The sequence below is a fragment of the Aspergillus alliaceus genome, assembly GCF_009176365.1.
Source record: "Aspergillus alliaceus strain CBS 536.65 unplaced genomic scaffold BDW43scaffold_72, whole genome shotgun sequence".
Lineage (NCBI taxonomy): Eukaryota > Fungi > Ascomycota > Eurotiomycetes > Eurotiales > Aspergillaceae > Aspergillus > Aspergillus alliaceus.
Window position 1 is genome coordinate 125,913 of NW_022474755.1, and position 23,513 is coordinate 149,425.

The 23,513-nt window shown below is 46.9% G+C and overlaps 9 protein-coding genes across 9 annotated transcripts; 5 read left to right on the forward strand and 4 right to left on the reverse strand.

Moving 5' to 3' along the window:
* The first annotated feature begins 354 nt into the window (after positions 1-354).
* On the forward strand, positions 355-2,175 carry BDW43DRAFT_292564 (dTDP-4-dehydrorhamnose reductase family protein). The gene is made up of 5 exons (XM_032043737.1): positions 355-433; positions 487-829; positions 943-962; positions 1,026-1,737; positions 1,792-2,175. Exons 2-5 carry the CDS (start codon positions 618-620, stop codon positions 1,820-1,822), a joined length of 975 nt encoding a protein of 324 aa, XP_031894853.1. The 5' UTR covers positions 355-433; positions 487-617; the 3' UTR covers positions 1,823-2,175.
* Positions 2,176-3,199: 1,024 nt separating this feature from the next.
* BDW43DRAFT_233076 (uncharacterized protein) lies at positions 3,200-6,127 on the forward strand. The gene has a single exon (XM_032039549.1). It carries the CDS (start codon positions 3,444-3,446, stop codon positions 5,961-5,963), a length of 2,520 nt encoding a protein of 839 aa, XP_031894854.1. The 5' UTR covers positions 3,200-3,443; the 3' UTR covers positions 5,964-6,127.
* Positions 6,128-6,530: 403 nt separating this feature from the next.
* Positions 6,531-7,487, reverse strand: BDW43DRAFT_323390 (alpha/beta hydrolase; the record flags this gene model as incomplete). The annotated part of the gene is made up of 2 exons (XM_032049734.1): positions 7,000-7,487; positions 6,531-6,884 (listed from the first exon to the last, which is right to left on the reverse strand). Exons 1-2 carry the CDS (start codon positions 7,426-7,428, stop codon positions 6,531-6,533), a joined length of 783 nt encoding a protein of 260 aa, XP_031894855.1. The 5' UTR covers positions 7,429-7,487.
* A 1,643-nt stretch (positions 7,488-9,130) lies between these two features.
* Positions 9,131-9,794, forward strand: BDW43DRAFT_316324 (uncharacterized protein; the record flags this gene model as incomplete). The annotated part of the gene is made up of 2 exons (XM_032048267.1): positions 9,131-9,316; positions 9,492-9,794. 2 exons carry the CDS (start codon positions 9,131-9,133, stop codon positions 9,792-9,794), a joined length of 489 nt encoding a protein of 162 aa, XP_031894856.1.
* A 428-nt stretch (positions 9,795-10,222) lies between these two features.
* BDW43DRAFT_316325 (DUF3632 domain-containing protein) lies at positions 10,223-11,268 on the reverse strand (the record flags this gene model as incomplete). The annotated part of the gene is made up of 3 exons (XM_032048268.1): positions 10,223-10,656; positions 10,797-10,857; positions 10,930-11,268. 3 exons carry the CDS (start codon positions 11,266-11,268, stop codon positions 10,223-10,225), a joined length of 834 nt encoding a protein of 277 aa, XP_031894857.1.
* A 711-nt stretch (positions 11,269-11,979) lies between these two features.
* BDW43DRAFT_316326 (uncharacterized protein) lies at positions 11,980-12,582 on the reverse strand (the record flags this gene model as incomplete). The annotated part of the gene is made up of 1 exon (XM_032048269.1): positions 11,980-12,582. The coding sequence occupies one exon, from the start codon at positions 12,580-12,582 to the stop codon at positions 11,980-11,982; it is 603 nt and encodes a 200-aa protein (XP_031894858.1).
* A 2,664-nt stretch (positions 12,583-15,246) lies between these two features.
* Positions 15,247-15,666, forward strand: BDW43DRAFT_316327 (uncharacterized protein; the record flags this gene model as incomplete). Its single annotated transcript, XM_032048270.1, has 1 exon — positions 15,247-15,666. One exon carries the CDS (start codon positions 15,247-15,249, stop codon positions 15,664-15,666), a length of 420 nt encoding a protein of 139 aa, XP_031894859.1.
* Positions 15,667-18,442: 2,776 nt separating this feature from the next.
* BDW43DRAFT_316328 (uncharacterized protein) lies at positions 18,443-19,769 on the reverse strand (the record flags this gene model as incomplete). The annotated part of the gene is made up of 5 exons (XM_032048271.1): positions 18,443-18,496; positions 18,931-18,999; positions 19,059-19,165; positions 19,236-19,586; positions 19,706-19,769. 5 exons carry the CDS (start codon positions 19,767-19,769, stop codon positions 18,443-18,445), a joined length of 645 nt encoding a protein of 214 aa, XP_031894860.1.
* A 410-nt stretch (positions 19,770-20,179) lies between these two features.
* Positions 20,180-21,166, forward strand: BDW43DRAFT_316329 (uncharacterized protein; the record flags this gene model as incomplete). The annotated part of the gene is made up of 4 exons (XM_032048272.1): positions 20,180-20,411; positions 20,470-20,808; positions 20,860-20,969; positions 21,020-21,166. 4 exons carry the CDS (start codon positions 20,180-20,182, stop codon positions 21,164-21,166), a joined length of 828 nt encoding a protein of 275 aa, XP_031894861.1.
* Between the last annotated feature and the right edge of the window lie 2,347 nt (positions 21,167-23,513).

Sequence of the window (23,513 nt, forward strand, 5' to 3'; positions counted from 1 at the left end):
AGCATTTGAACCCAAGAGAGTAAAAACACTAGAAAAAAGAATTAAAGAATGACGGAAAAAGCAAAAGCTACAGCAGTTGTTTTATTTTCTTGACTTTATTTTTCTGCAGACCGCAGCTGTCAATTCATGCGGATTATTGAACTGAAGTAGAATTCTTGTAATGTAACCTAGTGGCTCTACATTGAATGGTGGCTGTATAGTACTTTGTACACTAGTTGGAGTACAATCGATCAATTCAATACAAGTGGTTGGGTTTATGGTAAAAATGTGACTTTCTAGCTGACTCAGGGAAATAAAGGTACTTTGCATGAGAAGCAAACTATTCTTCGTGGTTATTTGCAAGTCAAGGACAGCCATTGGGCAGCAAGGAACTGAATGAGGAATGGCCCCGGTGAATTGGCCAAATTGCACCACACCATAACTAGTCATTGAGGTACAAACTGTACCACACAGGCGATGGATTTATCATTGACTCAGATTACATAGATTCCCACTCCATCGTCATCGCCCTTCTGAAACGCGGAAAAGCGGTTCAGGTTACGTCACTACTATTGGTGCCCCGCAGAATCACAAACAACATTGCTGAACACCTGAAGTTCCCGAAACTTCCCTTCATCATGTCCACTACAGAGTCGCCTTCTGAGAATATGTCGAGCGTGGTCCTTGTTACTGGAGCTACCGGCCTGCTTGGCCGCCAAGTATTCCACACCTTTAAGCACTCCGGGTGCTTTGTTGTCGGTCAAGGTTTTTCAAGAGCTGCCCCTCCTACCATCCTGAAAGCCGATTTGGAAGACCCGGAGGACATCAAGCGCATCTTGGACGAAGCCAAGTAAGTCTGTCGGGGAGATGCGATGTGAGAAGACCCCTCCCAACGGGCAATTGCCATGGTGGGCGTATATATGTGCTTGAACAGAGCTGACCCCGGATATTTGTGTATGACAGACCTCAAATTATCGTCCATTGTAAGCTACACAGAACATTTCGTAGAGCTTCTGGAGCACGAGACTGATACGCGTAACGCATAGGCGCCGCCAATCGATCTCCCGATCTCTGCGAACAAAACCCCGAGCAAGCACGTCGGGTCAACGTCGATGCCACCCGAACCCTTGCAGAGGAGGCCTCGACCCGGGGCGCATTCCTGATCTACATCTCTACGGACTACGTCTTTCCCGGCAAGGAAGGCGATGCTCCTTATGAGGCCGATGCGACACCAAACCCTCCCAACTTGTATGGCCAGCTGAAGCTGGATGGCGAGCGGGTTGTTCTGGAGGCGACCAAGGAGACCGGGCTTGGTCTGGTCCTTCGTGTGCCCGTGTTATACGGTCCCTCTGAGAAGAACTCGGAGAGTGCGGTCAACACCCTGATCGATGCGGTGTGGAAGTCTCAAGCCCCCGAGTCCAGTGTGAAGATGGATGACTGGGCTCTGCGGTATCCCACCAACACTGAAGACGTGGCGCGCGTGTGTCGTGACATTGTCATCAAGTATATCAAGGAGCGGACGCGGTTGCCGGAACAGCCCCATATCCTCCAATTCAGCTCGGAAGACCGCATGACCAAGTATGAGATTTGCGAGAAATTCGCGGAGGTGCTCGGGTTACCCCTGAATCGGATGATCAGAGACACGCAAGGGAATGACCCGAATTCATCGGTGCAGAGACCCTACGATTGTCATCTGTCCACCAAAGGACTCCAGGAACTCGGAATTGATGTCCGCACTACTGACTTTGTTGCATGGTGGTAAGTTTAGATTAAGATCGTCGGTGATGCATGGAGCTAATGCAGCGAAACTAGGCGGAAACATCTGGGCGCATACAAGAAATAAGCCACTGTGCGCCAGGCGTCATTTGATGACACTGCCTACTTGTTTGGGGGAGGGAGAAAAAAAAAATACGTGGTTGAATGGGGCGTGGAACAACTCCAACGGGGAGCGGATGATGCTATGAGTAATAGTAGCAGAAAGAAGGAAGAAAAGAAATGAATAAATACGACCAATAAAATCAACAATAAAAGTTCAAGGTGATTCCTTTCTGCGTGTTGGGTGCTGGAGCGTCTGTCTGTATGGATAGTGCGTGTTAGTGGATGTGATGTGATGCCTTAAGGGAGTTCATAATGTCTCGATTGCATAATAGGAAGGGGACAAATATGACATCAGTCAAGATTTGAATTTTTCATTTTCTTCTCCTGTTTTTCTCCATTGTCTTCCTTCTTTTTTTTTTCCTTTCGTGGTCAAAACTTGGAAACGCAACAGGACTAGTTTCTTGGAGGTCACACCGAATCCAGGTGATGGGATCAAATTAGATGAAAGTGAATCGGTTGCGCTTTTAGCCCCTAGTACGCGATCCGACCCAATTGGCTGCCCGGATGTCCCCCAGCGCACACTAGGCCCTATTGGGCAAGGGTTAATCTCAGCCTGGGCGTGCTAAACTCGAAAGGGTCCCAGGCTGGACTCTTCCACGAAAACCGTTACGCTGGGATTTGGATTTGATTTTATTTCTTTTTCTCTCATTTTATTCAAACCTGCCTGCTTTAGTTTCTCGATTTAAGAGAAATTCAAAATTAAAAATAGTAGGGCCAGGAAAAGCAAAAAAAAAAAAAAAAAAAAACAGGTACACACATTCCGCCGTCATCAATCCTTTTCGTTTTTCCCCTGCTTCTTATTTCTTCTCTTTTCCCCTAGAACCTAGAAATATCCTTCTTCCCCCCCGTTTCCAGACTCATATCACATTCCTGATATTCTTAGCACTGCAAAAGGAGATCCGTACCTGAATAAACCCCCAGCCTCCTTACCGCGCGCAGTGTCGTGCCTGCAGCTTGCCACCTGATCGCGCCTTTTTTTTCCACACAGTTTCGTCTTCTCTCCACTTTCCCATCCACAATTCCCCCCCACTGGTGATTTGCACTATATCTCCGCACATTCCAGCCCCGATTCAGATTCTGTTTCCTATCCTGATGCATCCTGCCCCCTTTTCTTAAATTTATCCACCGTGCATATTGTCTGGAGGAGAATGAGCTGGTCAAACGTCCTGTGAAACATAGACACGACACATGTAACGTTTAGGGGGCGGCCAGCGAGAAGAAGACCCATTGTTATTTCACTCGAACATCCCCTCCGTTTGTCGATCCCACTGTGTTAATTCTTTCCAGAGACCGCCTTGATTTGTGCAGGATAAACTCAAGGCACTATCAAACTTTCTCTTTTGCCCTTTTTTTTTTTAATTTTTTTTAATTTTATTTTTTATTAATTTTTTTTTTAAACCTCTCTCTCTTTACTTGTTCCTTCTTGTTTACTTAATTTCGCTAAAGCGCATTTCAGCGTCGATTACCCGGACGAGTCGCAACTCTCATTTCACTGCTGCAATTGATCGCGGGGGCCTTACGTGCAATGCTTGCCGTGTCTATGCGACTTGGTTAGGACTCAAGATCTTCTGCGCATAACAACAGCGATGGCGATGGAAAAGCCCGAAAATGTGGTGGCTGCGGGCCAAGGCCCAGTGCCCATGAAATTTTCCCGCTACCGGTCTGTCAGGAAGGCCGCGTCGCAAAAGCCATACCAGCCACCGGTGACGACCTTACCGAGTCCCCCCAGCGCATCGCGGCCGATGCTACCTGATGGCGCAGTCGCAGCTAACGGTGTGAACCCTGCGACTAAGCGGAGTATGTCGCGTTACCGGCGCCAGCGGGCTGCGACGGAATCGTCCCCTCACGCGCTGCCACAGCCCCTGGTTCCGGTCCCCGGAGACCGAGTCTTGGCCCACCGCGCCAAACCGCAAGGAGACGCGAATGGTGGTGTAGCCCAGCAGCGCTCGCGAGGCAGCCCGGACGACGCCAGACGCGCGGAGGGATCGAAAACCGCCACGGCGAGGAGGCCCGAGAACCGACGGAGGGCGTTCAACGTGGATGGAGCCACAGCGGTGAACCCCTTCCTGACGGATAGCGAGGATGAGGAGGTACGTGAAAAGCACCGACGGGACGCGATGAATCGCTTGACCGGGGAGGATAGGAGACCGCCAGGAGCAGCTCCACAACGGAGACCCACGACACGGGACCGAGACGTCAAAAAGCCAGAGGAGCGGTATCCGCGCAGGGACGCAGAAGGGGTCGCCAGCCGGCGTGCGAGCCATGAACCGAAGCGTCTGTCGAACAAGGAAATGGCCATGCCGTCGCGACCAACCGAAAAGGCGAACAAGGAGGTCACAGCGATCGATACGAGTGTCGGAAACCATTTCCCTGGAATTGACGCACCGGTCTCCGCAGTCAATGCTGGTGAGCGCAGGGTCGTTGTCCAGTATCGGAAGACGTCACTGGATCTCCGTGTGACTCCATCAACCACAGCCCAAGACCTCTTGTTTCTTGCTGCAGGTTGCCTGGAAGGCCAAATTGACCCTCCCAAGTTCATCCTGATGGAATCCTTTGGGGAACTGGGGCTGGAGCGGCCGTTACGCACATACGAATGTATCCGGGAGGTCATGAATTCATGGGCACATGACCAGGAAAATACGTTGATCATTGTGCCAGCAGCCAGCCTCGACGCGCTCTCTTCCCTGGACCCGCGACACGCTCCCGCCGAGCCACCGGCGGATCTGACATTGCTCATGTATTACTCCCAGCGTCCGCGGAAATGGGACAAGCGTTACGTTACCTTGCGAGCGGACGGGCAGATCACCCTGTCTAAGAAGGAACAAGGCCAGGATCAAGTGAACGTGTGCCATCTGTCCGACTTTGATATTTACTCGCCCACATCCAGTTATCTGTCAAACAATGTGAAACCGCCAAAGAAGATCTGCCAGGCCATCAAAAGCCAGCAAAAGTCGAGCATGTTCCTGTCCACCGAGAACTTTGTCCATTTCTTCTCTACCAACGATAGAGAAGCTGCCGATAGTTGGTACAGAGCCGTGCAATCCTGGCGCAGTTGGTATCTGGTGACCAAGCTTGGCGCAAGCAGCCCAGAGGACAAGGCCGAGTTCCTAGGGGACACTGGCGATGCCTTGCCCGGTCCGAAGATGCCCTTCAAGCCTTTGCTCAATCTCGATTCCCCTATAAATTCTGGCGCGGAGAGCAGTGACATCGATCGTCCAAAGGCGTCTAAAGCCAAGGAGCTGTTTTCTATGAAGAAGAGCACGCGAGAGCACGCTCCCCCACCTTCGTCATTCCCAAAAATGCTCTCCGATGACAGCGACTTGTCTGCTGCGCAGTCTTCTGATGAGTCCCCATTCGCCTCTGGCGGCCTTTTAGGTCGAACCTATACTCAACGCCAACGCGCGATGAAGGAGAGAGAAGAAAGGGACAAGAAGGCTACTGAAGAACCATTCACCAATGGTCTTATCGGTGGCCTGGATTCGCGTCGCCAGTATCCTGGCCCCCGTAGTCGCTCCAATAGCCGCCCAAACAGTCGCTCCAACACGATGACATCGATGCACGCGCCCGACCCCAGCAGCCTTGTTAGACGGTCACAGTCAGTGAAGGCTAAACCTCTTGTCGACCTGACTCCCGTGTATCAAGAGCCTCCGCAGCACACCCGCAAAGGCCGAGGGGTCGCCGTTGAGCCCGGAGTGCTACTTGTTGACGCTGCGACAGGACCTGAAGCTCCTGGCGGCATTGTAATCCCGTCCGCGACGACCTGGAGACGACCGGAGATACCATCGCCAGCCGCAGCCGCAGCCGCAGTCCCAGACGTCCGGACCCGGAAGCGCTCCAATACAACCCGCAGTACCAGTAGCCAGCAACGTCCCCAGTACTCACGTACGGTGCCCGCATCTCCAACCACCCCTGTCGATCCTTTGCAGCCCCGAGAGGAAATGTTCTTCCCGAATAGTCTTCTGGCTCGTTCCGCCCAGGTAGCTGCTGTGAGCGGAATGCCTAAAGGCCACGGCGTCGCTACTGGAGATCGGAATGCCACGAAGCCAATGCTGGACCTTTCCCCAGAGAACCCTTTTGCAGAGGGCAGCCTGCTGCGTGACCTATAGTTTTCTTATTTCTTTTCTTTATTTATGATGATGACGTACACCATTTGTCTTAGCATTGGATGCGAGTGGAGTTGGGTTGGGTTCTGCAGTTGACTGCATCTCGGACCGTTTTTTTGTTTCTGTGATCTATACCAAGACTTTCTGGATCCGTTCAGATGATATCCTTCTCAGTTGTGTCTCTTTCTTCGCACAAGATCGGGACCGACTGATCCTGTTCTTTAGTAACATATGACAGTTAAAGCTGACAACTACTTTTATAGTGGCCGACCTGATTCTGTCCTGAATAGATGTGCCTTTGGATCGACGATAAATCCGTCGATGTCTTGACTAAACTAAACAGTCTACTAACCTAGCACATAAAGTACAAAGCAAAGCAAACCCACCTATCTCAGTCCCACGATCACCCATACCCAAAAGCACCACTAACCAGAACATCCCTAGACATAATAACATAACAACAAAAGTATATATTAAACACAAACTAGCTAAACCAACATATCAAATCAAATTAGCCCCGGGCAGCAAGCCATAACAACGCTGTAATCTAAATACTCCGTAGACACTCACTCAAACCCTCTCCCCCAAAACCTCCGCAATAAAACCCCCAATAACCCCGGCTGTCCTCCCCGGCATACTATAAAACGGCGAATGCGACGCCGGCAACCTCCCCGTAAGCACCGGAAACACCGCCCCAGCCCTCATCATCCCAACTAACATCTCCTGCACGGCAACCGGCATCGCCCGATCCTCCTCACAAAGAATATAAGCACACCGCATCGCCCGCCACGGCTCATACCCCACAACCTCTGTATAAGCCCCAAGCGAACTATGCGTCAACTGCGCCACCGCCTCCTCCTGCATCTGTGGCGTAAGATCATGATAAAACGTTGTGAGGGGCGAAAGCGCACGGCAGTAGTCGCCCTGTACACCCCAGCATAGAAAATACATAATCAGCCGAAATACCCCGCTAAAACAAGCAGAATACAAATACACCCCTTGCCCCAAGGAAGACCATCAGTAGATAATAAATACATACCTCAACACCCATCCACTCAGGCCTCCACTCCCCAAAACGTCCAAACAGGCTCTGCCCCTCCCCCACCACCATCGCGGCCATGTAGACCAGGAGAATGATCCCCCCGTCCAGGCCCCGGGCCTCGCGATCTGGTTTCCCGAATCCGGCGCTGGCGTTGGACATCACGAGGCCGCCGTAAGAGTGGGATATCAGGACGACGGATTTGTGTTCTTCTTCGATGAGGCGGGTGAGGGTGGTGCGGAGGTAGGTGGTGTCGTCCGAGAGGGTTTCTGTGGGGGGGATGGAGCCGTTAGAGGGGTGGGAGATTGTTTCTGTGGGGTAGCCTTGGGATTCGAGGTGGGATTCCAGGTATTTTAGGCTTTGGGGGGTGTGCCAGGAGCCGGGGATGAGGAGGAGAGCTGGGGGATTGGGCTGGTTGGTTTGGGGCATGGTTTTGTTGATGTTTGTGGTTTTGGTTTGTGCGTGGTGTATTTGGAGGGGCGTGAGGCTGAGTTGAGAGTTGCGGGTGAAGTGGTTTTTATATTCGTTGTGTATGGCTTGTTCTTTGGATTGAATGGGTTGTAGTGGTGCTGAACGGGAGGATGAGGTCTGGTCAGCGCTAGGATGGAGTTGTTGTATGATGCGACCCACTTGGGTTTGGATAGAAATATGCAGATGGACTACGAGGTTGGATGTGGGTTGTTTAGGTGGACGCAGGTGACATTAGTCTTGGAGACTTAAATCTGATGTTTATTAGGCTGTGGTTATATCTTGATCTAGCTCCGAGAGATGAGTTAGGGTTATGGGTCCGATCGTACCTGGATACGAACGGGCCAGCCAGATCAATTGTGTGAGGTATAGTTTTAGTGGCTTGGTGTGGAGTATGAATATGGAACATCTTTAGAAATAGATGACAAAACTGGGTCAGTTACCTAGATTTTTATGTGTCTATGTCTACTAAGACATAATATACGGCTAAATGGCTTCAACCTAGAAAGAAATCAAAATGTTTCCCGTTTTGGACTTCGTGGCATGTCACCTCTACGATGAAGTACTACATAGTCTCATATTCGCTTCTTGGTTATACGTTGCTCCTCGTAGATCTTTTAAAGTCCAGAGATATACCGTCTAACTACGTTATATCTTTGAATGGATTTGAACGGAATCCTTTCATCAGGCTGGGCTGGATCTCATAGCACTCTCAGCCACTGTCGTAGCGGCTTGCCCACGTCTGGAAAAGGGAAAAGCAGAACACTGAAAGACTTCTGCTTCTGGCTTTCTGTGCATTGCAACGACCCACACAATGGAAGGAAGAGCGTAATTGATACTTCTAATTTAGGAGTGGTTTTGGTATGGCTTCCTTTATGAACCTGGGCCTGCGATCTAAATTGAATCATAGTTGACTCGAACTTGTAAAGAGAGTAAGGCGCTCTTTTTTTCTCCATACCTCAGAAAAATTGAATAATCATTCTTATGAGAGAATCATTAAATACAGGTTGCTGAGTTCAACATAACCTAGCATGGGTCTGTGGCTCTAATGCTCTTAGTATGTAGTCTCTCCTCATTCCTTACCTGTTATTAGTATGTCTAAAATGTTATAGAGACCTCAACATGAAGAACTTTTATTAGATGATCTTGTATGAGAGACTCAGATTGTAGGTCATCAATGTAGGGCTTGATTTTGCGAAATACTTCATGAGTAAATGCCTTGAAGCGCACGATTGCTTGTGAAGCAATTAATCTAATTGTGAATACCTGACAAAGAATCCACAAGTCCTCATCCAGTTACTGGGCATGCAATGTATGTCACTGTTTTCTGATAGACTTCCTATGTACCACAGCCTAAAAGAACAAAAGAAACTGAATGAACCAAGCCGGATCGGAACAACATCACAGTAGCCATCTCAATGGTGTAGTTCTATAATTATATTACCTACTATCTGCCCTTTGTTACAGTGTATTCTCTTTTGCACACCTTTTACTCTCTTTCACTGTCCCAGAGCTATACCCACATCTACGATCTCACCATGTCATTGCCGATTTTGCCATATGTCAGAGCACTCGACAAGGCTAATCTGTCCCCATTTGGAGGAAGCTTGCAAGCAAGGGAATCTCTCGTGGGTCCGAAGAATCTTGGACCTAGTTCGGCCAAATGCTGAGGAAGATCTGGGCGCTGCAAGCAGCCACATATTGGAATCAAGTTGAGAACATGCAAATCTTACTCGAACACCGGGCGATCATGGACGAGTATACCGTTCACTACGCTAAGTCACCGGAGGCTTTTCAGCTTTTGCTGAACCATGGTCTCGATATCGACCACCCTGTGCACTTCGCTCATGTACCCTTGATGTAAGTGCAGTTGACCTGCCAGCTCCGCTCCACCAAGGTACCTTCCCTAATATGAGCTCTTTAACGGCAATAAAATCCTTCGTCGAAAAGAACAATCTATACCTACTGCGCTGGTTCCTCTCAAAAGGTACAAGGCCTAATCTAGCTCCATCTAATGACTGTAGGCAGTTGGTGCTATACAGGCTAATGCGTCCTCGATGGCTACCTCTGGTTGGGCCCTAGAAGTGGCGGCACATCTCTGCGACCCAATCATCGTTGATACTCTTATTGAATACGGGGCCAGTATTAACAACAGCTGCTCGACAAACTGCGCCCTGATTCGAAAAGATACTAGGATTCTAATGATGGAGCATCTCGTTCGGCGTAGTGCAGACATTAATCGGTTCGGGTGGCCTGTGGACTTGGCGTATGGTGGTACGACTCTCGCCTTTGCTGCTAAGCATGGCCTGTTGGAAGAGACAAGATGAATGCTTGACCGCAGTGCCGATATCGGGATTGTAGATGAATATGGGGATGGTGCGCTGGAGCATGCGAAGTTTAAGGAGCATTAGGCGGCATTGAATCTTCTTCAGCAGGAGATTAAAGAGCACAGCTGTCAGGTAGATTGCAGGAGTGGGCGTGTATATGGTTTTGTATGTAGATTTAGGCAAGGCCAACACTTACTCTTGCATTCTGATCTGGTTCACTTGTTTGATTCTGTTGTTATGTGTTGGATGTGTCCTGTTGAGTACGTTTGCATAGAGATCAGTTTAGGATCGTTCATAGAGCACAATCTTGGATCAAGTTTCCTATCTTCTGGAGTTTATATTTTTAGCAAAAGCAAGGAAGCAACCCATAGAATAAGATGCAGAAACTCGCATATCCTCGAGCAGAGCACGGCAAAAAAAAAAAAAAATCACCACATGGCATCCCGCGCAAGACATTCCATAACATTAACACACTTGCGAGCCAGGGCCTTGGCTTCATCGTTCGCTTTGTCACCCTCCACGGCCGCTGCAAAGGTCGTTTGCCAGAAATTCCATCTCTCCATGCCCAGTTCAGGACCAGTATAGAGGCGACCACCCTGTAGGGATCTATCGCCATTATCGATCTCTATTGGTTCCCGGACAACCTGATTAAAAAGCCATTGACCAGCGCATAGGATCCAGACGGCAGACCCACAAATACACTCACTATAGATATCTTCCGAACGGCCCTCTTCAAGATTCTCTCTCATGGTCCAGACTGCATGATGTACGCTGTTCCATAGACCACTGGTACAAAGCCGGGCGAAGAAGGCTAGGCTGTTGACATAGTGCCCCTCTTCGTCAGCTGTAATGGATTCTGTAACTTCATTGCCATGAAGGTTAGCGGACGGCGTGATATGGAACTGAATTCGCAAGAATTCTCAATGCAATTCGAATCAGGTAAAATTGGAGAGGAAACAGTAGGAAAACAAATCCAAATCCAAAGGCTTTCAGCGAACGTACAGTTGTATCGCTCGTATAAGACGATTGAGAATTGAACCACGCCAGAGAGAGAGACATATTGCTAAGTTGATGTAGATGTTAGTCCTATGCTGTGGTGGCAGATTGGCCGTTTCTCCGTAGGATTATCTCTTACCTCATGCAGTTCACCATTGTCGAGCCCTATCAATTTTTGCGATATTTGCAACCTTTCTAGGAGTCGTACTAGGCGGGCCTGAGCCGGATTGGAATAATGGATTTGTTGGGCCACGTCTATAGCATCATGCCCAAGTATAACATTAATATAATAATTGTTGCTTTCGGCTGAAGTGGGAAGCATCCTTGTAATCAATTGCGCGGCCTGTTCTAGCGAAAGGTCCCCATCAGGTTCAAGATACCGTTTAAGGATGCAGAAAGCTTTCCACCGTGAGTAGCGACCGCACACATCTTTAACGTCTGGATCGTTTTCATCTATGTGGAGATTGAGGGATGACATGTTAGACAGGACGATGGGTTTGAATACTCAACGGAGAAAAGTCGCAGAGCGACGAAGAAATGAGATATTATTTGAAAACACTTAGAACAAGCCTTGTATACAGGATATACATCAACTGTACTGTGCTAATTCTTATACTCAATCCATATGTTTACCCTTGAGGCGTGGCTGGCACAATGTTGAATAAAACTGTGATTATCGGTGGTAAATGGCGGGAGCCGTCTTTGACATCCATACACATCACTGCACACTCTTGAGGATACAAATAAACATGCAAGAAACATGAACATAAACTATCTTTGAAGTGAGCGGCCTACACAACGAGTGTTCGCATTGTTGAGTTCCAACCTAAGTTTGGCTGATCTTTGAGCGGCCTTGTCTGTTTATTTAAAGAGCATCAAAGGTTAGACCCGAACACAGAGGAACATTGATCTAGGCTCTATTTAATACTATCGTTTCTAGGCTTGGTTTCCCTGCTTTGTGATTTAGTTTCATGTTTGGTGAGCCTGGTGCTTTCGAACTTATCAAGTCTTCTATTACTTCCCATTAACGAAACCTATCTAAACAACAACAGCAGCAGCAGCAGCAGCAGCAGCAGCAGAAATGATGAGGCAACACTACCGTTTACAATGTATATCAAAGACAGAGACACACAAGGGGCCATTCCAACAAGTCCAACGAATATGCTACAGGACATGCCACCATCGATTATTACTCTGCATCCTCCCGTTTGCCTTGACCTTTTACTCGTTCTGTAGCGCGGAAGAACTTACCACTATTTGGTGGGTGTGACACCATACCTTTAATGTTTTTCTCTCGGTCGGTGATGATTCGATGCCGTGTTAAAAATTTATTCTTGACCTCTCCCAGACGGTTTTGCAAGCTATAGTCGAACCTCTCAGCCGGATAAGACCATAGGACCGGTGGGTCCTTGCTGGGGGATCTGTCGACAGTCTCCAAAGGTCTTAGCTTGGTTCGCTCCTTCGTGAAAAGTTTTTCAATGTCATAGTGCGCATGCGGTCGACGGCCCTTCTTGTTGTTGCGGTTCGGGTAAGGAGCGTCTGAAAGGATTTCCTCAGCACGTTTACGAGTGAACACTTCGGGGACGACGGAATTCTTCAGTGGACCAGGGGTGTTGGTGTTGTCGGACTCTGCGGGATTACCAAGAGGGTTTTGAAACAGCTCATAATACTGCACAGGAACTCTCAGCCCTCTGTTTGGATTCGAACATATCAAAGCAGGGGGATAGCCTGTGTTCATCCTTACCATGTACTCAGTTGACGTCTCATGTTCGTTACTTTGCGTATGCTCCATTTTGGATGGCATAAGGAGGGAAGAGAAATAGCCAACCATGGAATGAAGAAAATGCGTCGTTCTCGTGGTAGGAATGTTGGATGTCCAAAAGTTCAAAAGCAGTGTCTGACCCAGGTCCCTACTCAAAGGGAAGCTTAGCGATTTCTTGAAGGGAGACTGGAGGAAGGAAGTTCACGAAGAGGCATTTGGAGGTTGGTGCAAGAGAGCAGCCGCGATATACAAAGGGGTAGATGGCTTCTGCAGATACGGGATGTTTAAAATGACTTGAAAGCTACTGATCTATCAAAAGGTAGGAGATATAAGAGCCTAAATAGATGATGCCATTCCAAGATCTACGGAACTTAGCACAAGGCTTCATGTAGCAAACATATTGCTATCAGCTTCTTTAACAAAGGATGGGATATTATATTGAATGATGCTACTCAGAGATGCAGTGAACCCAAAATTGGTGTCTAAGGAAAGAATATACTGGTAGCAGCCTCTTTATTAAAGCATGTGTCGTCTGATTGAATAAATCTATCTAGCAGTTCATGGAGTCTGGGATAAGATTTCATTGAACAAAGGTATGACTCTTGCAGTATAAAGGGAAACCCTCCAAAAGAACTAACCATGTAAGAAGGGTTTGTCGTTGTTCCACAGTTTAGATAATCACGTAAACATCTGCAATGCACTTGGTACCATATGTATGGGGCTCATCAAGAAGATTCTCACGTAGTCTGATCCTTTGTTGTTGCACATCGGCTATTAGATTGGGCCTTCTCGTCATTGACCCATAGTTTATGAAGCGGAATAATAGCAATGTGGCATTGTCCATTGTGGTACAATACCCACAAGGAGAATACAATATGTAGATGACTAGTAATGTCTTCAATGTCATGTTAATTGCCGTGGGAGCCTCTGGTGTATCGCCGACGAGGCTAAGACTTGCACACAGTTTTGAATAAGATGCCGCTCTCCTTGGACCTGATTTCGATCACTACAACGAAGAAATCACTTCTAGGGCATTTAAAAAAAAAGGTATCATTAGGAAGGCTACTCTTAAATTTTTGAAGCTCTGGGAGGCTTGTAAGCATTGGCGATAGCCACAAACTTCCCCCATAATCTAGGTTTGACATGCAACTTGAGCCACTCTAAATCCCCCAGATGCTCCCCCTCATATCCGAAGTCTTCAGGCAGAATACTCTCATCACTGTATAGTCTTGATTTATGAGCCTGCGTATTGGAGGCGTTTCATGCTTTCGTCGTCATTTCCTGGTAAAAGAAACCTCACCCCTCAGCTTGGCTTGGATCTTTGGATCCTTTGGCTAGTTGCTGTAGTTGCGACTAAACAAGTGCCTTATTGGGTTGAGAGGGGCCTTACAGGGACTCTCCCACCCCCTCGTAGCACAGAACAGGCACATCATCATCATTCTGATACTGACCATAGTCAACGAGTAAAAAAGCAGCGCTGGTTCTTGAGACCCAAGTCGATCATTGTAGGAGGCCCAGCGGAACTTCAGAACATCGAAATCGCACTTCCAGTGGTGCTGGCACATGTGGTTCAATATGAAATTGGTCCGCTCAAAATTGTCATTCCTTGGAACCAAATGGGTCAAGGTTTGGACCAAGATTCGTATCGGCGGCTCTGGGCCCACGGGGTGGCTCTTTGCTGTTGTTTCCATTGTTGGCACGGTGGAGTGAGTGTTCAACTCCTATGGGACGTTGACCTGAGGGGTCAATGATTGGGTTTTGTGTGGCACATGACAGACCATCCTTTCCTGCTGCAACTTGATAATATAGAAAACATCGAAGAATACAATTTACTCTATTAAATAATGTAACCTTGGATGTATACTAAAAAAGCAGCTAGTCTCAGGCTGCGATAAACTAACATGTGGTTAGCAAATATAGCTCCTGTATAAGAGGGGCAGTGTGTACAGCCAGCTCTAGCATGAGGATATTTCTGGGTCCATTGCCTAGATGTATAGATATCCCAATTACCACAGTAAGTCATCTATCTATATCCTGATTGGTTTGACTCATCCCCAGTAATCTAGCAAAGAAGACTCGGCAGGGTGTGATCGGCATGTACCTTAAAACTCTCCGTCTAATAATTCCCGCGAATACGGGAATAAAATGGATACCGACGTTAGTGTCCTTAATACGGGTATGGATCTTCACCTCCCATTCCCTGCAGAACAGATAGATTATCTTCGAACAATTACACAGATACTTGTTAATTCAATTCAGAGATCCTTGAGAATACTCGATTGCCCTGCCAGGTATCTTAAAAAGTGAATAAGGGACTGATAGTAGAAAGAGAGATCGCTCTTGAGGTTCATATCTCGATCTTGTTGACTAGCTACGAAGTCCCCACAGTGTATTCTTGGTAGTCTCCAGTGATCTACACCCTTGTTACACTCAAACACGAACCGAGACTCGTGTCTTTCGTATCTGAGATTGCACACGAAGTGTGGATATGGAAATCGGATTTCTTCCAAATATAGAACAGCGATTGACACTGAAGAAGAGCGCAATTCATAGACAAGAACATGTGAAGAGAGATATAAAGTCAAGCTGAACACCACCAATTCTACCAACTATCCAATCTCTACTCTAGAACCACAATCCTTCTCCTCCTCCTCCCAATACAACCCTAATATCACGCGCGGTACACTTGTCACCATGAAGTTCCTCTCCATCGCCACCGTTCTTGCTGCTGCAACTGTTCCCCTCTCCAACGCTTGGGTTCTGCAGGTCAATGGCAACGAGGTCAATGCCGGTAACCCTGTGACTGAAACATTCTACAGCCGTGAGGCGGAGAATGGATGCCATGAAATCTCTTCCGAAATCCAGAGGAAGGGCGTGCACGACTTTCATTTCTGTACCGTCCAGATGTACGGATGTGAGATCAAGTTCTTTGACGACATCGGCTGCAAGGGCAAGGGCCTCGGCCAAAATGGTGGCCGCGGGTATAGCTGGAAGAAGTACCCCGTAAGCAAAGAAGGAAGCAAAATGAAGAGCTTCCGCATCACAGGCTGTCGCGCGGACATTCCTGTCTTGGAAAATGTCAAGTTTGATACATTCAGGATTAAGGAGTGCTGAGGGAATCATCGAGATCAATAGAATTGTGCCTACTGGAGAAAAGGTATCTATCCTAAGTTGTGGAGATTCAATATGCTTTACTTTTCATTAACATATGTGGTAGGCACACTCTATCCCGCCTCTAAAATCGCGGTGACTGCTGTCATAGCCTTTTGTTTTTATACCCATGCAGTGTACATAGGTGAAAAATCTTACGTTCGTTGGGGATTTATGGATATGTGCCTTTTTGCATATTTTCACAAATTATCAAAGCAGCATCAGTTCTCTCTTCAGTTAGATAATATGAATGCTGCAACATTTTGAATATGCTGAAATATATGTTAAAAACTAGCCTTACTCTAGTTCCCGGCTGGTTCACTCGATATCCCGCAGCCTTGCCCTATACTAATCTTCTAATTCACAAACCCTGTACGCGAAATAGGCCAGGTGCTCCTCATTAAAACTACTCAGCACGAATCTGAGAGTGTAATTGTATTTAGTTAAGGACACTCGGCAGTGTGTTGGAATTCATGTTAAATGCTTCTTGGTGCCTGCACAACTTCAAAAACCAGGTCGCAACCCCCAACTGGTGGCATTTCTTCGCCGTCCTCAGCACAGTATCCAGCCCCTTCAAGACTGGAAACACAGACTGGAGCAACCGAAGGAAGAGATCACAACTTGGGGAGAGGGTTATGTTGTCCTTTTGGGGTTAGTGGCACTTTAGGTATTTAGCAAAGGCAAAGGCTTGAATGAGATATTAAGCCTCACTACCTAAGCAATACCCTAAGTAGATCCTTTTTTCCTTTGAATATATATACAAATAATAATAAAAACGTGATTAGAGGATAAGGATGGTAAACAACAGACCATCTCAATAATATGATACATTGAACAAAATTGAGGTCTGGCACCCTGGACCCCCCCCCAACCCCCCCACCCTTCCCATCCCACATTTCAGAATATACCGAACCATCCTGACATCTTTGACTGCGAATAATGTCCGAAAAACGGAAGGTTCAAAATAACAATAGATGCAATGTGTTAATTATTCGAACCCGGAAGAGAACAATAGAGTCATGACAAAAGCCAAGACTCCACGGTGTGACATCACTACTTCTACTTCTCGGGTCTTTGAAGGCAAGAATGCACCCTCGAAACCGATTACCCCTTGTAATAAATCCGGATATTTCGCGGTCATCCAAAATGGCAAGTAGTAGAGTGACAAATGACGCTCTCAGTGTTCTCTCCCTTTTGATCCACATAGTGCAATGCAGTAGTGCAGTCGTCGTGCTCGGAATCGCAGCGTGGGCCGTTCAGGACACCAAATCCACGACAGTAATATATTCCCTAGTGATTGTGAGACAATTCCCTTGTTTCAATAGGAGTTGCCAATTTAACAATCCATCAGGCTGTTCTGACACCGGCAATATATGCCATCGCCTTGACAATAAGCTGTATCACAAGACGCCGGAAGGGTCATTTCCTTCCTGTACTGATTTTCGACGTGGCATTCTCCTACCTGTTAGTCTAGTAGTTCCTTTTCAGACTTTACCTAACTGGTGCTAATACTCCTGCTTGTAGCTGGCTCACAGCCTTCATTTTACTAGCCCGCGAGTTCAACCATATCGGTTGTCGAGTCGTTCTATGGAACGGCGAAACTGTTTGTAGCCGCAAGTATGTTGCAGAAGCGTTCAGTTTTATTGCATTGTAAGTATTCCCAGTTTCGATTCAAGGTAGTAATGATATCTGACACCATGCGGCAGCTTTGTGACTCTGATATCATGTATCATTGAGTTTACATTTATGTATTCGACCAAAGGTGTGGAGTATAGGGATGAGATGGAGAATGTTCGGGAAAGTGAGGATCGGCTAGGAGGGTTATCGCGTAATTTGCGCAACTTTGGTATTATGCCTTAAGTGAGAGATGGAAACACTCTTTTTGGCTTTCTTTGACAGTCTTATCGCTGCCTGTGTATACTGGATACTTCTGTTTGTCAATTTTTACTGTCATCTGTCCTACTGCGGGTGTATTAGTTGCAAGTACAGTGAGATATTATGCCGTAAAGCTCCAGTCTTCCAATACTAAGGTCCTTATGATTGGTTCAAAAAGAATTGTTTCTTAACAAGTTAACATTCGTTAGGCGAGTAAATTAATTGCCCAGAATGAAACCGGATATACAGAAGCGCATCCCTAATCTCTTGGAACTGATAATACCTCAGCTTTTTTTCAATCCTAGTCTGGCAACCTACATGACATTGCCATCGTAAGGCTTTGTTTATTCATGTATTACTCAAGAAATATACTCCTGGGGCACTGGCACTGGCACTGACGGTTGAGTGGTTGATACCCAGAGTGGACATATTAGCTAGGTGAGATACCAGCATCCAATCCGGCACTGAGAAGCATCCGTATACAGAGACCCATTCTGGACCGGGAACCTGCTGATTGCAATGCATTCTCTCAGGTATCTGGTGCGACATGCGAGTGCACATCGACGCGGTAGCTGGGGCTGTCCCGTCTGTTTCCGCTAGCATATCCATTTAACAAGACGTGGTGAGAGAATGCTATGTAGCGCCGATCCAAATAGAGTGACCAGTGGCAAAGGTTCTCAGAGCTAGCAAGGCCTGTTGTCATGTAACTATCAATTTGTAAGGGCAGAGACGACGAGATGGGTGCCGTCCATGTCCTTGTGATGAAAGGAAACCATCAAGTCTAGCTTTCGAGATCAGGACGCTCTTGCGGGCAACGAGTCGATGGTGAGGATGCAGCGTGGGCCAAAATGAAGATAGTGTGAAGCTAAGCAGGGTTCATATTTGCTCTTTGGGTGAGGATCGGCAAGCTAGGATGCAACTGTCCGTGTTAGTGGTTTGAAAGATACCAGAAGCCGCTTATTCAGTATAAATATCTGTCCTCATTGTTCGTCCTGATGAGGACAAGAGCATACAAGTCTACAAGATGAGGGTTATGCCGTCGAATACGCATGTGGCTTTAAGTGCATAGCAAATTACTCAAGATCAAGGGCCATAGCCTTCGGTCAGAATCGTTCAAATGACTACCCATATATTTAATTCACATAGTTATAGTAGCAATTAGTATGCTGGTCTATCTCCAACTCATTATCCAGCTGTAAATCGGCATCTTATAGAATCATTCATTTCAGCGCCTGTATTCTGCCTGTTCGAGATCTTACATCTAGACATGTCAGATACACTCCTCTTTAGCGCGTTTTCTATCCCCCAGTGGTGACTAGGCTTTTTCCTATTGAGGCGGCATGCCTGACGCACAATCTTGCGAACCTGGCATATGATTTCATCCTGCTGCTCGAGTGTCCAATATAATGTCAACTTGGAAAACTTCCGCAAATAGTTAGTGATCCTAGATACACATAAAGGGCTAGTGAGAAACCTCTTACCACGCCATATTTGCTGAGACGCATGAATTCCCATCGGTAGCTATCAGTGACAATAGCATAGATTTTAACGTTCTTGCCAGACCGTTTCCTAGCGTAGTGAACGAAAGCTGCGATAGTGCATGTGCCATGTGTTAGACAACAGTTGGGAGTCTTTCAATATAAGTCGACGAAACTTACATAGAGCTGCAGGTGGTTTCCAATCATCATCTGCATTGGCACCTTTCTTTCGAGAAATAATCAAGTTGGTCTGTAGATCCTCTCGATTACCATACCATAGTATATTGTCGGCGCTACATTTGACATCGGCCGATCCCCATGGAAGGTAAGGCATGGTAACATCCTGATCATAGTCCAAGTAAAGTGGTTTGAAACACTCGAAGGTTTTAGGGTGCTTGATTCGTTGTCGCTTCTTTTCGGTGGATATTACAGCGGCAAGAACCGCATCGACACGGGTTGGAACCCGTAGAGTGTTGGATATTTCCGGGTGCAAGGGATAAACAGAGAGGTAATAGTCCTCCAGCAAACTCTCTTGTCCTATATTAGTGATGTTGTCCTCTCCTTAGACACAAAATACTTGCTGAAGTAATCAGGCATGCTGCCCTTTTTGCCCCGGCGTAGATGGCAAGGTCGTTTGCTAAGCCACTCACGGTATTTTGGAGGTTCAAAGGCTTCTAGAATAGATGCAGCAGCAGCATCACATCTCTCCTCCATAGCGTCCTGGTGTATGAATATGATAACCTGCAGCTTTTCTGAAACTTCTGTGTTTTGGCTGCGGAAAGTAGTAGTCTGAGAAGAAGCGGGATTTGCGATGGAAAATCTCGTATATGCTGTTCATAATATAGTCATTGCTTCCTTGGAAATGTGGTTCAATGGATGCTTTCCACAATCCTGACGTACTTGATGTGCGTAATCAGTTATATAATTTTCTCTTCCTTCCTCTTCAATGTCTTCCTTTCTGTTCTATACTAACTCTCCCAAATTTTACACTTCTGTTGTTTCTCGACCTGTATCTTGATTATCACGCCGTATCTCCTCAAAAGTGCCCTCTCAACTATTGGCCTGCCGACCACCAACCAGCCACATCTCCGACCTTATATAGAGCACCAAGCACAACACAAATCATGTGGCTCAAGAAACTGCAACGTAGAACGAAGACCACTCCAACAGAAGACCTAGTTCAGAGCCTCAACGCCGAAGTTGATGACGCATTGAAACCGGCGTGGGCCGAATATAAAATCGTTCCGGTAACCGACATTCGGCCCCAGGACGTCGACACAGTATTCAAGGTCCAAAGGGCAGAAAGAGTATGGACAAAGAAAGAAACAGAGATACCACCCGTTTCTGACACTCTCAGTGAGTAAACAGCTGTACTCCCATATATGTCTTTGCAAAAGCTAATTTGCGAATCAAGCGTCCATAATCAAAGATCATGCACTAGCAACAGGATATGCAATGCCAAATGCTGCACTGAACAGCGCACGGATCGGTCCCATCCTTCTCATGACACTTGCTCAGATGAAGTGGGAGGAGCGGGTATCAGCCGAACCTACTATCTCTTACGAGTCGCTTTGTTTTCGCTTCAACGAGAAGATTAGCTTCCCATGTCTACTCAGCAGCAGGGGCTTTCTAGTATCTGGAATGGCTAATTATACACTATGGTTTGGAGGTCGGGAACAAGAGGAAGCGGGTCTCGTGGTGCTTGTCGAACCGCTCGGGGAGGTTGACTTTTCTAAAACATTGATATATGCAGGTAAATGTGGGATACAGGCTGGCTTTGTATCTGCTGACTTATGGTATCCAGCCATGATGCATCATGGGCGAAGGATAGCTCGTCACGCTGACACTGTCATTTACGGGATTGCTACAGATGGGGATCTTTGGGGGTTTATCCGCCTAGGTGATGATGCACGGGTAAGAGTCCAGGACCATGGTAGATAGTGAAAATTAGGCTAATTGTATAGTACATATCCTGCTATCTCGAGTGGGATACCGATCAAGCTGAGATTATATCCATGATTCGGGGGATTATAGAGCGTGCCGCCACTAATCGTTTCAAGGCTAGTTCTAATACAATAGACACACACAACAGTGATTTTAGGGCTAGTTAAGAGTAGAATAGCTCCCTGGGTGTTACTGTCTGTCTATGAACTAAGAAAGTGAGGTTTAGGTTGTGTAAAGAGTAGTCAAGAAAGACTGCGAGGCTTTCAGGTTCCTTGTCGGACGTACAGATGAGCCTCTGTACGTATTCCTTTTCGTGTATGTTAGTAAATCTTTCTCCTCAAATGAATCTGATATTTTCACTGTTAGACCCACACAAGTCATAGGAATGTTGCTGTTTTTACGCTAGACAAACTTCAAAACAAGCATTGGACTAACCTTTGCCTCCAACACCTAACGTCCAGCCTGATTTTCTCTGACGAAGCCGAACGTCGAATGCACCATCCAAAAGCTGCAAGCTCTGGAAGGCCAGGGGATAACAGGGTTCGCAGCCCTTTTAGCAGTGAGTTTTCAACCCGACCCTACAGTAGGAGCCCACTATAACCGGTGTTTGTCAAGGCTAGCAACTCCGAGTTTGAGACCTTTCATTTGCAGTGCGAAAGCTAGAACGTAGGCCGTGTATGCATCATGATACTAAGCTTTGGCCAGAATCTACTTTCTCTACTTCTGCAGAATTGGCCTTGCCTTCAGACTCAGGTCTGATACAGGAAAGATCAAACGTGTACACGGCATATACATCTGCGGCCCTGAATGGAGTCAGAAATCTTTCTTTTTCTAAACGCGGCCAGTGCCGTCCCCACCGTTCTAGTGAGATTTCCGGTCTTTGGATTGATTATTATTGATCACGGCGCCCAGCAGTCTTTGGACAGTGGGTTTCGAAGGAGAGTCCTTCCCACTTGAAGAAAGAGAATATGTCATTGGAATAACAAAACTTATATCGAAGGATGTCTTGTCTTCGGGTGCGACATATCTTGGTCGTCTTACTCAAGTATCAATATCCACGTTGGTAAGGACTAAAACGTGCCCCAGTGACAGCCCATTATCAATGGATGAACATATTATTCTGCGGTTTGAGTCGTCTAGAGCAACTGGTAAGCAGACCTTCTAGCCATAATTCTCCGGCATATTTCATCCAATCTTGCTATAAATGTACTGTCGTATCTCGTCTGGGCATTTAATAACGCTTGGGATTTTCCCCACTCTACCTTCAGCCGCGGGCTGAGACTCCCATATCAATCTGGTACCTTCCGGGATATAGGCGATGTAACCGGATCCCAAACCCCGCGATCTATAGAGCTTAACCAGAACAACAGCATTCACAATATTGAGCTATTGGGAGATCCGAGTGGGCTCGTCGCAATAACTGTATGTACTCTGTGTCTCTTACTCTCCCCAAATGTCAACGGGTGGTGCAGTTTCAAACCATAAATTCCGATACTGGGCAGAAGGCCATTCACGGGCTTATTGACACCCATATTGCTGACATCGCAAGACCCAGCATAAGAGGCTCAATCCGTCGCTACCAATTCAACTTATCCAAGGGCCTTCTTATAGATGGTGGCCTAGAACCTAAAGATACAGTATATTAGAACAACGTCTGCCTCACGGTGGAGTGGTTAGACTTTGGGGCTATTAAAAGGCGGATGACGGGAATTTTACTTCTACGGAAAGCCGAGTCTGATAGATGGTAGAATTTTCCCTAGCAATAGTTAAAGGCGCAAGTATCAGGCGCAACCTTGTCTCCACTCGATAACCAACTGCGACATCTGTGACCCTGGTTTCTAAGAGTAGCCACTGAGTATGTACAAGCATAAAGCATCCACCAATGCCCACGGCCTCCTTCGACCACAGTGTCAGCCAGGTCTATTCCGGCAGAGCCACCGGCAGAGCCATATTTTTCATTTTCTTTTTTCTTCGATGTGCTCTATCATACATCAATTCCCTGCCAGAGGCCCATCCCGTGGCTACTGCAAGTCGAGCGCTATGGGGATTTCTCAACTCACCTTCCGTTACGCAGGTGACAGGTTACTTTATTTTAATGAAGATGCTCCAGCAGACGCAGGGCCAGACTTCTCATTCAATGAGTCCGAATTCATGTCCTACAAAGATCACAATGAGGCTTGACAATCAGGAAATTGCCGATGTTGTCGCTTCGGCTGTTAAAAGCGCCCCTGCGGAGACTGGTACGCTAGTCGTGGATACTTCTGCGCTTTGAAGTATAACGATGACTATGACAGTCACGATTAAGATGATAGTAGCTTCTACCCTCCTCTTAAATATTTTCTTTTTTGAATGAGTTATTCTTATATCCAGCGTCGTGTTTCCTTGTGAGACCACAAGGTATAGCAGCGAAAAGATACGCGATCTACCACCTGCCGTTTAGTCACGAGCAAATTTCCAATTGAATAGCACCTCATCAGTAATTTTTTTACTGTTTTATGTTTTCCAGTTACTTCT

Bases quoted from the DNA above. Each gene is read 5' to 3' on its own strand.
- BDW43DRAFT_292564 (XM_032043737.1), top strand. From the start codon at position 618: ATGTCCACTACAGAGTCGCCTTCTGAGAATATGTCGAGCGTGGTCCTT. The intron at 830-942 runs GTAAGTCTGTCG...TGTGTATGACAG, and splicing joins CGCATCTTGGACGAAGCCAA to ACCTCAAATTATCGTCCATT. The intron at 1,738-1,791 runs GTAAGTTTAGAT...CAGCGAAACTAG, and splicing joins ACTGACTTTGTTGCATGGTG to GCGGAAACATCTGGGCGCAT.
- BDW43DRAFT_233076 (XM_032039549.1), top strand. From the start codon at position 3,444: ATGGCGATGGAAAAGCCCGAAAATGTGGTGGCTGCGGGCCAAGGCCCA.